The 13,466-nt window shown below is 42.5% G+C and overlaps 1 protein-coding gene across 1 annotated transcript in view; it reads right to left on the reverse strand.

Annotated features, from left to right (window-relative positions):
• Positions 1-6,783, reverse strand: part of LOC118088917 (uncharacterized) — a 22,926-nt gene extending 16,143 nt beyond the window's left edge. The window contains exons 1-2 of the mRNA XM_035123125.2: positions 6,628-6,783; positions 362-557 (exon numbers count right to left, since the gene is read on the reverse strand). Coding sequence (XP_034979016.2) covers positions 362-557 — 196 coding nt within the window. The 5' untranslated portion in view covers positions 6,628-6,783. The remainder of the gene's footprint in view (positions 1-361; positions 558-6,627) is intronic.
• Between the last annotated feature and the right edge of the window lie 6,683 nt (positions 6,784-13,466).

Raw genomic sequence — 13,466 nt, forward strand, 5'->3', positions numbered from 1 at the left:
ACCAGAAAGCTGCAATTACTTAACTAGAAAATTTGGAGAAGTGTGAATTTTGATTAATGGCTGTGTTTTGGTTCTTGCATTGTTCTGAAAGTGCAAGTCAAGTCATTTTATTATGGTAAAAGACCAGTGTTGTTGTTATTATTATTATTATTATTATTATTATTATTTAAAAATCCAATTACAAAATTTAAAAGCTCAAGGCAAGGTAAAATAATATAAAATCATATATACATGAAAGAGCAGTTCTGGAAGTACAAATCTGGTAGTTTTGCTTTTTAAAAATGAACTGAATCACATTTCTCCCCCATTCCTACTCATTAACTATCTCTGATTTATAATGTTAGCAGGTCATGTAACACACCTTGTATTTCATTTCCTGGATCGTATCTATCAAATGATACAGAGATGACATAAGGTGGGGTAGATGTCTGTGGTCCTCCTCCACAATTCGGTAACATGGAGAAACAATCTATTGAAACATCTTTATATGGAAATCCGAGGGCCTTGGGCAGGACGACAGCACAAAAAATGACCACAAAGGAATAATACTTCTCCATCTGAAGAAAGAGAATAAAGCTATTTATAAGAAGGTTGACACCAATGTACAAAGAACATTTAATTCAGTTAAATGGTAATGGTAATAAGAGTATGCAACTTTGTTATATTCAGTTATTTGATTAATTATGATTATATTAGTAAAAGTAATTTTATTATGTACGTAGCACTTTTGATAAGCAAACCGTACCTATTCAAACTGGACCTTGCTTGTGTATTTAGTATGTGAAAAAGCTCAATAGTATTTCTGTATTACAAGAGGGAGACCCAAGGACAAGATGAACGAGTCAGTATCTTTTGTCATCAGTTGCTCAAACCCTCAGAAACCCAAAGTACACTGCTGTTTCGGCTTCCACTGGACCTCACAAACTTTATTAATCCAAACTAAGTTTCACCAGATTATGTGTGATCTCTAGTATATATCTCCCACTTTTAAAGACCTGAAAATCCCAAGAGGCAGGCTTGCCCAAAATGGCCTCATGGTCCAAATGGGGAAACATAGCAAACCAAGAATGGCATGCAGGCTGAAGGTTCCCCACCTCTCACCTAAAACATGGATATACCATCTCCCTTTATACCAGGAATCCCCAACCTTCGGCTCTCCAGATGTTTTGAACTACAATTCCCATCATCCCTGACCACTGGTCCTGTTAGCTGGGGATCATGTGAGTTGTAGGCCAAAATATCTGGAGGCGCAGGTTGGGGATGCCTACTTTATACTGTAAAATGGCAACAAGTAAAATTGTTGGCTCGACTCTAAAGCCCATACTCTTAATCTAATACTTCATTAGTAACCACACTTTACTGTGTGCATAAGTTCAACCTTATGGATCTTGGTTAAGTTTCAGCAATAATAATATATATTGTTAAAGTTAAACCCATGTTGCTAATCTCCCCACCCCCACCCCCACCCCACACACACTGTCATATGAAGCCCATATTCAATGAATTAAGAAACAGTTGACTTTTTCTGAACTTGCCTGCCCGACAGAACTAATCAACACAATAGTTTATTAAGGCAACCTATAATCACAGAGGCGGTTTATAGTTCTGGTTTAAATGCCAGAGGGCATTATATCTTGTAGTTGCCACAGGATAAGGGTGTCGCAGGTGCTCCCTTAAAACAGGGAACTGGGGAATCTTTGAAATATTGGGGAATTAACCTAGTGTCTGTAAGAAATATGCAGACATAATCTTTTCTTTAAATAAACAGCTGCTTGAGACAGTCATGTTAGCTGGCAAAATCTATGAGGCAATCCGAAAGAAACTTTAGACTGCTAGGATGAATTGCTGAAGGGCACCCCTGTCTGTAATTACCAAATTATGGGGTGCTGTTCTGAAAGGAAGCAGGTGGGGAGAAACCCTCTTGGGAATTAACCCTCTAATGCCTTAAGGAAACAGTTGAGGAAATAGTTGTCTGTCTGGAAAGAAAACTTTGGAACTGGACCCGACCAAAGAGGGTAGGGGGAAGCAGTAGAAAGAATGATGGCAAGTCACAACCCCACCAGGAACTTAAAGCACATTGCTTCCCCCAAAGAATCATGGGAAGTGTGGTTTACCCCTCAGAGCACTACAATTCCTAGCATTCTTAACATTTCGCACATGGGCATAGCAAAGAATTTTTGTTAGGGGGCAGGCCTTTTGTTAGGGGGACAGGACCTCAATTTGCTATGTATTTTTATTGATTGGGGGGCAGCTGCCCCTCCCTGCTCTCACCCTTGGCTACACCCATGATTTCCCAGGATCCTTTGGTGGGGGAAGAGCAATGCTCTTGAAATGTAGATTGTAGATGTAGCTAGTGGAATGAAACATGTCTGTGTCTGTTCTTCATTTAGCTGACTTAGATAGCAAACTGTTCATTCACATTTTCATCTTCAGTCGTATATTGTTGGCTGGGTTTATTTAGTTTACAGCATGTTATGGTTTAAGAAAAATATATATGAAAATGTTATATAGAAGGCATCTAAAAGTAGATTAGCTAAAATGTACAAATTAAAATTGAGTAGGTGTTGGAAATATAAAGAGAATAAAGGTACCTTTTTCCATATGTGGTGGACCTGCAGTAAGATAAAAGCTTACTGGGAAATGATACATAATGAATTGAAAAAGAGGTTTAAGATAGCTTTAGTAAAAAAAAAAAAAACCTCCAAAAGCTTTTCTTTTAGGAATTATGGGGTTGGAGTTACCTAAGCGCTATAAAATTTTATCTATGTATGCAACTACTGCTGCAAGAATGGTATTTGCCCAAAGATGGAAAGAGGAAGATGTCCTGTCGAAAGAAGAATGGCTACAGAAACTAATGAAATATGCAGAAATGGCCAAACTTACTAGAAGAATAAGAAATCAAGATAACAAAGTCTTTAAGGGGGGGTGGAAATCATTTATTGAATATTTTCAAACTCATCATAAACAAATTAAGACATTAGCAGAATTAATGTAAAAACGTGCAGTTTTTTTAAAAAAAGAGAGAGATGGATGGAAATAAAATATAAAATAGATTTAAATTGAGATATGTAAGAAAATAGAGTAAATATAAGGAACCACAGAAAGAGGGAGAGGGAAGTCAAAAAAAGATATGTAAAGATGATTCTGTTTGAAATGTTTCTCATAAATGAAAATTATAAATAAGAATAATAAATATTTAGTTTCATTCTTGCTGCAAAGGAGGGCCGGCCATGGGTTGTGTTTCCTAAAAGTGTATCAAAAATTGCTCAGGAATTAAGAGGTCATATATAAGAGAAGGCAGGAGGAAGTTGATTGGATATCCATGAGTCACCTGACTTCCTAGGTAAAAGAGTTATACTATCACCTGTAATTCCAACCCCTGTGAGCTGTCATGGCAATATAGTGAGTAAGTAATCGGTATTCCCAGTTTAAACACTGAGTTCTTCAGCTCTTTTGAAACGATTTTCATATGACTCATAAAGCTGATATACATGATTCTGTTCTAATTATAGTGCACCCAAATGCACTTTAAAAACAGGAGTTAGTGCTTCTGTTTCTCTTAGGTAGTGAGTCTGTCTCCCCACACTAATTGTCACACTACTAATGACACTGACACACACTGACACACACACACACACACACACACACACACACACACACTATATATGTGTGTGTAGTTGCATGGCTGATTCAGTCCTCAGACTTGAGACTCTCCTCATGTTTCAGATGGGCATTTTGTTTATACATTTATTCAGTTAGACGAACATTCATCCATTAACTTATTATTATTATTATTACAAGTGCCCAGCAACTCCTTTTTATTATTGCAAATGTTGCTCTGGACAGGGGGAGGCATTTTGTAATGACACAGAGACCAATCCATCCTGTGCTGTTCACTGCCAGCTTCGGCAGCGAACTAGCAGAACCAGTTCCAATTAAGTTCAGTCCCGGGCACAAAATTGTTGGTCCAACATGAAGCCGAACGTTCTTCCAAAGCGTTTTGCTACTCAAATTAGTTTGTGTGTACCCATCGATACTCTGACTCCATTGCATTCAAATTAGCTGGTCTGGAAAAACAGGTAAACAGGAATGCTGCTTAAGATACTCAATAGATTCGCGTGCTCCGGCTTGTCACCAAATAAATGACAGCAGAATCTGGGGAAAGTCCTCTTGATCCTTCATTTCTGACTGGGGGCAGACTGGCTGAGATATATGTAAGTTATGTGGCTGCTTGGAAGCAGGGATTAAGCTGGGCAAAAATGGTGAAGCCTTACAAAACACTCTTATACCCGCCAACATTTCTTTTTTAAACTGGAGATGTCAGGAATTGAACCTGGAACCTTCTGTATGGAGAGCATGGAGAGCATCCAACTAATGTGCTATCACCACAAGGAACTTGCCCTGCTCTCTCCCTGCTCATGTTCCACATCATCCCCATATCTGCTCTAGAGGGCTGAGGGAACCTCCAGAACTGTTTTAGGGGTGTGTATAGGGGCGGAGAGGCCTAACGCCCTGTTGCACAAGCGGAATTCCTTGAGCTGAAGGAACAAGTTAGCTGTGTGTTTAGCCACTGAACTGTGGTCTTTTCAGACATGTCACAACAGCTCTCCAATGGGCACCTTGAATCACACTCGCACAGCCACATCCCACACAACAGCGGGACACGTTACTTTTTCCCAGAATCCTTGCATTAAAGATTAAACGAATGCAAAAGATATTGAACACATACATGAAATGGACCCCATGCAGTGGAATCTCATTCTTACATCTCAAGTACAGTGGTACCTCAGTTCTCAAACATCTCCGTTGACTAATGTTTCGGAACCCGAACGTCAAAAACCTGAAAATGCTTCCGTTTTCAAATGCACCTCAGAAGTCGAACGGCTTTCATTGCATTTTTTTTTCCATTTTCTCAATTGAATTTGCAGACAGCCCTTTGCACCTCAGTTTTAGAACGTTTCGGAACTCAAACAGTCTTCCAGAATGGATTATGTTCGAGAACCGAAGTACCACTGTATAGGCCAGATATGTGGCTCCGATTCCTGCCATCTCAGCCTGTCAGCACAGGCAAAGGTGGAAGGCCAGAAGAAGGGATGGGAACAGTATTGCTTATCATGAGACCTTTTGCTGACTTTGATGCAAACCAGCCAATGCTGGAAAGGTACTGGGACTTTTGACATAGGGCCAGTTATATTGCAGATGGAGGAGAAGTTATTCGCTATCACAGTGTAGAGTCCAACTCCAATGACCCTGTCGGAGAGCTAGGCAACCTTTTCCCTAGGATGTGGAAGACTATCACTCAGGTAGGAGATCTTGACTCTGACAACAATCCCACTACTGTTGCTATGCTCCCAATGTCTCCAGAGGAGAGGGAATGCGTATCCACCCAACAACACCAAGGCTAGTGCAGAGATAGAGCTTGGGTTGACCTCACACTCCATGACTTACTGCTTAGACCCTCCCCATGAGGAAATACCTTCAGTGAAGTGTAGGCACGAGTATTCAGTGTAGCTAGTATAATAGTTCTTTGGAGGAAGCGGGGTCAAGGGAGTCCTTGGCAGTGTATAGACTAGCCGTTGCAGAATCACTCTAAACACCCGTATTATTCACAGTCCTTCTCCTGTGGGACTGGGAGTGGTCAACTCAGAGGTTGTGCTTTGGGCAGCAGCTCCCTTCAACCCTCGCTTTGACCTCAAACGATTGACAAACTTGCACATCTCTCTTCGGTGTTCAGTAGGATCCTTCATCTTGCAGGGGATCTCACATGTCTTCTGGCCTGAATTGCCTCGGTAGAACTCTCAACAGGCGTTGCCGGGCCCAGTATGAAACGTATATTTTGGACTATCCCACTTTCTTCCAGATGCATGAAGATTAGCAGGAGGAGCCCACAATGAATGCACCCCAACAGGTCTGTGGGCCTGTTTCTCGGTCACAGCAACAACCCACTCTTTTTTCAGCTGGTTGGACTAGGCTAGTATGTTGTGCAAGGAAACCCAAATGCAAATTCAGATTGAGAAAGAAATATGTATATTTACCACCCGAGAACCTGTGCAATTCAGAGTGAAAATAAAGAGCAATTTCTTTGAAGAAAATTGCCTGCATTCTTCAGATACATGGAGATAGTTCCTGCTTATGGCCAGTGAATTTTATGTAGGAAGTGGAGGCATTAAGATTTCTCTTCCTTCGGTGAACTGTATGTTTCCATCTTCTTTCTCTTGCTGTTAACAGAATGTATATGCCCAATTGCCCATCAATCTTCACATTTAACTTGGCTTGACTTCATAGGACTATATACACCATAAGCCTGCATTATCTTTTCTCAGCTACCAAGTTCATAGGTAATTGCATTTGATCCTCAGCATCTTGGTTTAACCCCTCAGTTAACAGTAACAACAAATACCTTAAACATGCACTCAGTTATGTCACTTTTCCATCCCAAACTTTACTTTACGAATAAAATACAACCTGAACAAGCCAATTTGGGTCCATCTATCAGGGTTCAATATCAAAGCCTGGCTTTATTCTCCAGTTTAAAACATTTCAGTCAAGACATTCCACTAAGTACAATTCAGTGTCTATGAAAATCAATGGTACAAGGGGAAACTGTTTAGAATTCCAGCAACCTACCTTAATAATCCTGTTGATAGTCAGCCTTGGTACTTGTGGCTCTGTCCTGCAACCTTGTATAGTAGGACTCTGAGAGCAATATAACAAATAGCAGGGAAGAACTGGGTGGCTCAACCTGTCGCAAGGCAGAGGATGGAGAACAGCCCATTAATGACACCTCAGCCTCCACCTCAGAAATTACCATATGGCAAATGAAATCATCTATGGCAGTAGTCATTCTTTCCCTAACCTTGAAGACACTTTCCTTCCTTCTGTGGCCAGCAAAGGTTGATATTTAAAATTGCTTGAACTGCATTTGCTGCTTAAAGTTGTAACAGTTTGCCAAATCAAAGTTTCAGCTTTGTTATGTTGTTTTCAACTTCCCAAAGTCTTTCTCCTCACATTGGGGAAATAGAACAAACCTCTACCCCAAAACTGACAACTTTAAAGCTGTTTCTATTTTAGCTGTAAGCCACCTTGAGTCCCTGACAGGGAAAAAGGCAGGATGTGAATAAATGCAACATTTACTACTAATCTGTGCCATTTTGTGTCAGGTGTTACAAGGAAGAGACATCACAAGAACTAATCTACATCTCTTCCAATGTCTGGTTTGACCCTAATTCTCACACTTTACTCAAGTGTTGTTGTTGGGTTTTTTTTGTATCCGCAATCCATTCATACTTTTGGGGTTGTGCACAGGTGTCATGTGGCCGTTACAAAACAGCTTTGCAGCATATGGTTATTTTGAGCTTGTGGTAAATACCTTAGGGTGTGTAGCTACAAAATGGAGTTTGATGTGTGAAGTGAACTCCCTAAAAAGAGTGCGCCCACCCAGGAATGGCTGTGGGAGGGGACGCTGGGTTTTTTTTGCAGCTCAACCTACATAATCCTGGTAAGAGAATATTGCCAGCAATGCCATTCAGCTGTTTGGGAATTGGATTTAGTCTCTATAGTCTTTCGTTCCCCAAAACAGCAGGTTGGTACCTTTCTCCTGATGACCTGGCTTGAATTGGAACAGCAACCCTAGTTGCAGCGTGTGAGGATTTGTGTGTTTCCGGATCAAAGCCTACAGGTTTCTTTTGATGAAGCAGAGACCATGTTACTGTACTTCTCGCTTTCCTTTAAATGTAAGCTTTCCCACGCTCCCAAAATGACTGTGTGCAGGCAGCCTTCCCCAACCTGATGCCCTTCAGTTGTTGTTGGAATCCAACTCCCATCAGCCCCAACCAGGGGAGGTGGGTGTTGTAGCCCAAAACACCTGGAAGACACCTGTTTGGGAGAAGAGTGACTCAGTGTAATGTTCCTAGCTGAATAAACTCTATTGGATATGCTTTGTTTCTTGAAGTACAAAGAAACCTTTCTGAAACATAAGGGACAGTTCTGCTGAAAGGAAGGTGCCAGGATTGCCTTTTCTAGGAACTGTTGTAAGAGCTCTACCTGTTGCAATCAGGTGCACATGAAGTCATCAGTATTTCCTCTTCAATGGGTGCCTGTGAGCTTCAAGGATGCATCATAATTTTAACAGGGATGACTTACAGAAGACAATTGTTGCTGACATCAGTTCGTAAGTTGCTATAGCAGCTGTTAGCCAGAGCAATCAACACCTTCCCCAAACACGTAAGTGATGTACCCTGTGGCTTATTCCTCTCCTGAAGATATGCCACAAGGCAGTGGAGGTTTAGGGTCAGTTTTCCTTTTCCTAGATGGGCTACCTTCCCAGGTTGACGAGCCACATCACTTCCCCCTACAGCACATGCAGAAACTGCTTTCTTGACTGTTGGGCCTACTAGTGGTTGCTCAATCTGCCAGATCCTGTTTTGCATGCAAGGAAAGTCCCTAACTCACCAAGGATTTGAGCCCCATCAGCTACCTCACCTGATTTAGTCAAAGCTGTTTTTCGGGGTGTGGCCACTGTCCCATTCTGACAGCTTCTAGGAGTCATAGGTGAAAAGTGAGTGCAGAATGGGGACCAAAGGTGGACAAATGACCCCAGAAAGTGTGTGACATGTCCCCCACCAGAGGTACTACCCCTCCCCTAACAACCTGTGCTAAATATATATAACAAACTTGCAGAAGCCCATGTTTCCATGTACCTGGGCTTCTGCAAGTTGGACCTTATGAGCAGTGCTATTTTTCTAGAAAAAGAAGTGCCGGAACTCACCATGACTTGTTCTTTTAGAATGGCAATGGTGCCCACCTGAGAGGTAGCAGAACTGAATTCTGGCTGGAAAAAAAGCCCTGCTTATGAGTCAAGAGTATGAGCTTCACACGACATCATCATAACTAAGGTAAGCTGGATGCCTCATATCCCATGATTGTCAGGAACCAGACTAAAGGGTATTGCTCTGAGGAAGAATGGTGGGAGCCCCCCTCTCCCTCTGCTCAAGGGCCTAATCCTGAAGCTCCTCTGGAGCAGGAGGATAGTGTTGACCTAGAGCAGGCATCCCCAAACTGCGGCCCTCCAGATGTTTTGGCCTACAACTCCCATGATCCCTAGCTAACAGGACCAGTGGTCAGGGAAGATGGGAATTGTAGTCCAAAACATCTGGAGGGCCGAAGTTTGGGGATGCCTGACCTAGAGCAATGGTTCATGGAAGGACACAGTTTGGGAACTGACAGTTGGGCTGAGCTGGGAGAAGAGCAACCAAGGGGAGAGGAACAGGAAGAGAGAGAGCTGGTTGAATCTCCCTCACTAGAAAGTATGCATCCCATGAGCCCGAGAGCCAGGCGTCTGGATAAGGTAGCCTCTCAGAAGGTTGAGGGACCACAGGAAGATGGAAGTAACTAGAGGGAAGTGGAGGGAATGGCAATGGCGCCCACCTGCACGATGAGAATGGACGCTGAATGTTTGTGCTGTGGTCAGTAAACCTCTCTGTTGCTGCAAAAGACTGCTTCCGCTTTGTGCTGTTATCTACAGAGAGGGGGGAGGTAAGCCTTGCCTGGCAGCCTGACACATAAGTAGAGTAGATGTCCTCCTCCCTGTTAAGAGGGGGAGGTTGCCTCTGTGCTGCGCAAGCAGAACTCTTGGAGGCAAGATGACTTACTTGTCAACCCTGCAGAATGAGAAAAGCTGGGTGTGTGGCCACTGTGTACAAAACCTATTATCTCTCCATCATATGCCATCCTGTGCTGCAATCGCTCAGGTGATACCAGACCATTGTTTCCAGGGGAACGACACAGGGCAACTTGGCTTTCCGTCATTTTTATCCTTATATTCAGCCTGTGCTCTGCTGGCTCCAGGATCAGTTTCTTTCTTTCTTTCTTTTAATTAACTTTATTGTTTAAAAAGAAATTTACATAGTATAGAATAGATATATCATCGGTATACAAAGATATTTCGATTTCACAAATACATAACAAAAACCAACGTTACAAAAACGGTGTGTAAATAATATATAATCAAACACAAAAAGCTTTGTTCGTAACGTGAATGGCTTATAACTGGTATATATCTTCCTATCCTGTCTTAGATACTTCCAGACCTCCTTATTAAAGGTAAAGGGACCCCTGACCGTTAGGTCCAGTCGTGACCGACTCTGGGGTTGCGTGCTCATCTCGCATTATTGGCCGAAGGAGCAGCGTACAGCTTCCAGGTCATGTGGCCAGCATGACAAAGCCGCTTCTGGCAAACCAGAGCAGCACATGGAACCGCCGTTTACCTTCCCGCTGTAGCGGTTCCTATTTATCTACTTGCATTTTGACGTGCTTTCGAACTGCTAGGTTGGCAGGAGCTGGGACCAAGCAACGGGAGCTCACCCCGTCGCAGGGATTCGAACCGCCGACCTTCTGATCAGCAAGCCCTAGGCTCAGTGGTTTAAACACAGCACCACCTGGGTCCTTATTATACAGTATCAAATTCTTTTTGTTCCACGGGCTAATATTATAAATTTCCTGTTTCCTTCTCCTTCTTTGTCTATTCTCCTCACTTTTCTATTTCTCAAACGTTACTCTATTTCTGCTAGTAAAGAATTGTTTGGATAGTACATTTTTAAGTACTCTTTATAAGCACTCCATTCTTTTGATACTTTTTGTGATGATATTTCTCTTATCGAGTTAGTTGATTTTGCCAGCTGCAGATATTCAAGCATAAGCGCTTGCCATTCTGTTATTGTGGGCAAGCTCTCGCTTTTCCACTTCCTTGCCACCAAGATCCTGGCTGCTGTTATTGCATATAGCAGTAGAGTTCTTCCTTCTTTTTTAACATCTGGTGGGAGTATGCTTAGTAAAAACATTTCCGGCCTTTTCTTAATTGGTTGTTTGAATAATTTTTTTATTTCCTCATATATACTATTCCAATATTTTCTCATCTCTTGGCAGGTCCACCACATATGGTAGTATGACCCGATATCATTTTTGCATCTCCAGCAATGAGGATTTGCCCCTTCATACATCTTGGCCAATTTGTGGGGGGTGAGATGCCAACGATAGAACATTTTCATGTTCTTTTCCCTCAGACTATAGCATGCGGTGAATCCCATGTCTTCTGCCCAGGCTCCAAAATCAGTTTCATTGAAAGTGCTTTGAAGCATGTCCAGCAAGTTTCACTATGTCTTAATTTTAAGACATGACTGCCAAGAGGTGTGGTTTGGAAACACAAGGAAGCCCGAACAAATCATGCTGTATTACACAAGTTTATGTTAAGTTACAGCGCGGATCAATAGCTGTTGTTTCTATAGAGTCATCCAGGTGCTTCTGATGAAGATGTGGATTATTAATATAGGGTTATGAATGCATTGGTAAGATTACAAAGCTAACTGAAAGAACCCAGTTTGACTTCCTAGTCAGAACTGGCCAATTGTAACTGCTCCTGCTTCTTGTTTTGTATAGTTTTCAGTGAGAATGTGAGACCTACATCAGCAAAAATGCTCATTTAAATTTTGAACAGGATCAACCATTGGACCTTAAGATGTAGATAATTTCAGCAGTATGGGTCACTGTTCACTCCCAATGCATTCTTTATTTCCTCAGGAGGGAGGAAAAGAAGAGGAAGTACAGCCATGTCATGTTGGGCGGGCGCCACTACCAAGAAGACCCTCACTTCTCGCAGTGATGGAACCGCCAGAAGGTTCTCAGAACTGGACCTGAGTGTCCAGGCTGAATGATGGAGGTGAAGACGCTCCTTCTCCTTCAGGTATACTGCTGCAGAGGTGACAGATTCAGAGACTGGCATGTGAATCCCTAACGTTCCTGCAACAGCAACAACCCTCTGTCCTGTGGGCTGCCCTACATTTGCTGTATCAAGAAGGATGGCATGATGATGATGATGATATTTTTATTATTTGTACCCTGCCCATCTGACTGGATTGCTGCAGCTACTCTGCCCAGCTTCCAACAAATATAATAAAACATCAAACATTGAAAACTTATACATTATCCTGCTAATCCTAGTATTGGTCTCTGGATTCTGGAACCAGTAACTCCAAGATCCCCACTCTCTCAACCTGTCTCAGGTTGCCAGAGGCATTTTCCTGCATTGCAATTGGTTGGGCCAAATGACTCCTTTTCACCTCTACAATTCTTCGATTCTCTCTGCTACCTTCATTTGAAAGTTGCTGTTCTCGTCCCCTAAATAGTATTGATTTTCTGTATTCCAAATATCAAAAGTCCCAGTACATCTGGGAAAATGAAAGAATTGGCAAGGAAATAAGGTACTGACTACGAGCAACCCTGTATCAGAGGGAGGTTTCGCAGGGACGACGGATGGAGAAATAATAACATTGTGAGCTCGTATAAAGTTGTCTGTAAAATACATCAAGTTTGTTCTGTGCTCATGATATTGTTGACCAGATCTAACATAATCTGAAGCCCAAAATGTAAATATTTTAAGAGGAGAGCTCCTTCTGTCAGGGGATTATAACAGATTGGTAATTATCTGTTTTTAACACATGAATACCAGCAATTACTACTTCCTCAGCCTGAAGGATATGAGGTTGCCAGCAAGCTATGCAATGAGGCAAGTACGATGATTGCTGCAAACAATAGTGAATACCTATAATCATTATTGCATTAGCTTTTTAATGGCCATGGATGGAAGGCAAATTATGAAAGGGGTCTCCTGTCTTTCCAACAGAGGAAGAGAAGTGATACACAGGGCAGGAATGTTCATCCTATTTAAGGGTTTGTCCACACAGTGGTGGCCATTTCCCCCCTCATCAAAGATATGCTGTAGTTCTCTCTAGAGGTTAGCAGATCAAGTTGCCTTATATCCTGTGGGATAGCTCAGACAGTAGAAGAGCATGAGACTCTGAATCTCAGGGTCATGGGTACGAGCTCCACGTTGGGCAAAAAGATTCCTGTATTGCAGGGGGGGTTGGACTAAATGACCCTCATGGTCCCTTCCAACTCTACAATTCTGTGATTCAATATTATCAGAGCACTGGCCCACCAAGGCCCAGTGTGCTAATTTTAGTAGTCCTCCAAGGATTGGGGGGTGGGGACAGGGACAGGGACGATTCTTTCCCAGCCCTATATGACGTGAACTACTGCTGTGTAAAGAAGAGATGGAAAGTTCTCGTTATTTCCCCCTCTCTCCTCCATAACAACTTGGGTGAGATCGAGGGGAAGGACTCCAGTTGTCCCACCTGCCCTTACAGCCTTGACTGGGCTGGCCCTACTATTAGGCAGAGTGCAGCAATGGATGTGCTTGGTGGGGGATTTGGGTAACAATAATAGCTCCAAGCACCTTGAACTCATAAGCCCTATGCCCCCTAAACTAGGTTGTTGATCTCAAGTTTAACGGAAGACCCTATCCTTCCAGTGCTGAAGTTAAGATTCAGCAGCTGATTGGGTTGCAATCTGTATGTGGATCAGGAAGGGCTCCTTCTTATCCTTCGCATCAGACACCAAATGTCTTTGGCAGC

This window comes from Zootoca vivipara, chromosome 7, assembly GCF_963506605.1.
Source record: "Zootoca vivipara chromosome 7, rZooViv1.1, whole genome shotgun sequence".
NCBI classification, from domain to species: Eukaryota; Metazoa; Chordata; class Lepidosauria; order Squamata; family Lacertidae; genus Zootoca; species Zootoca vivipara.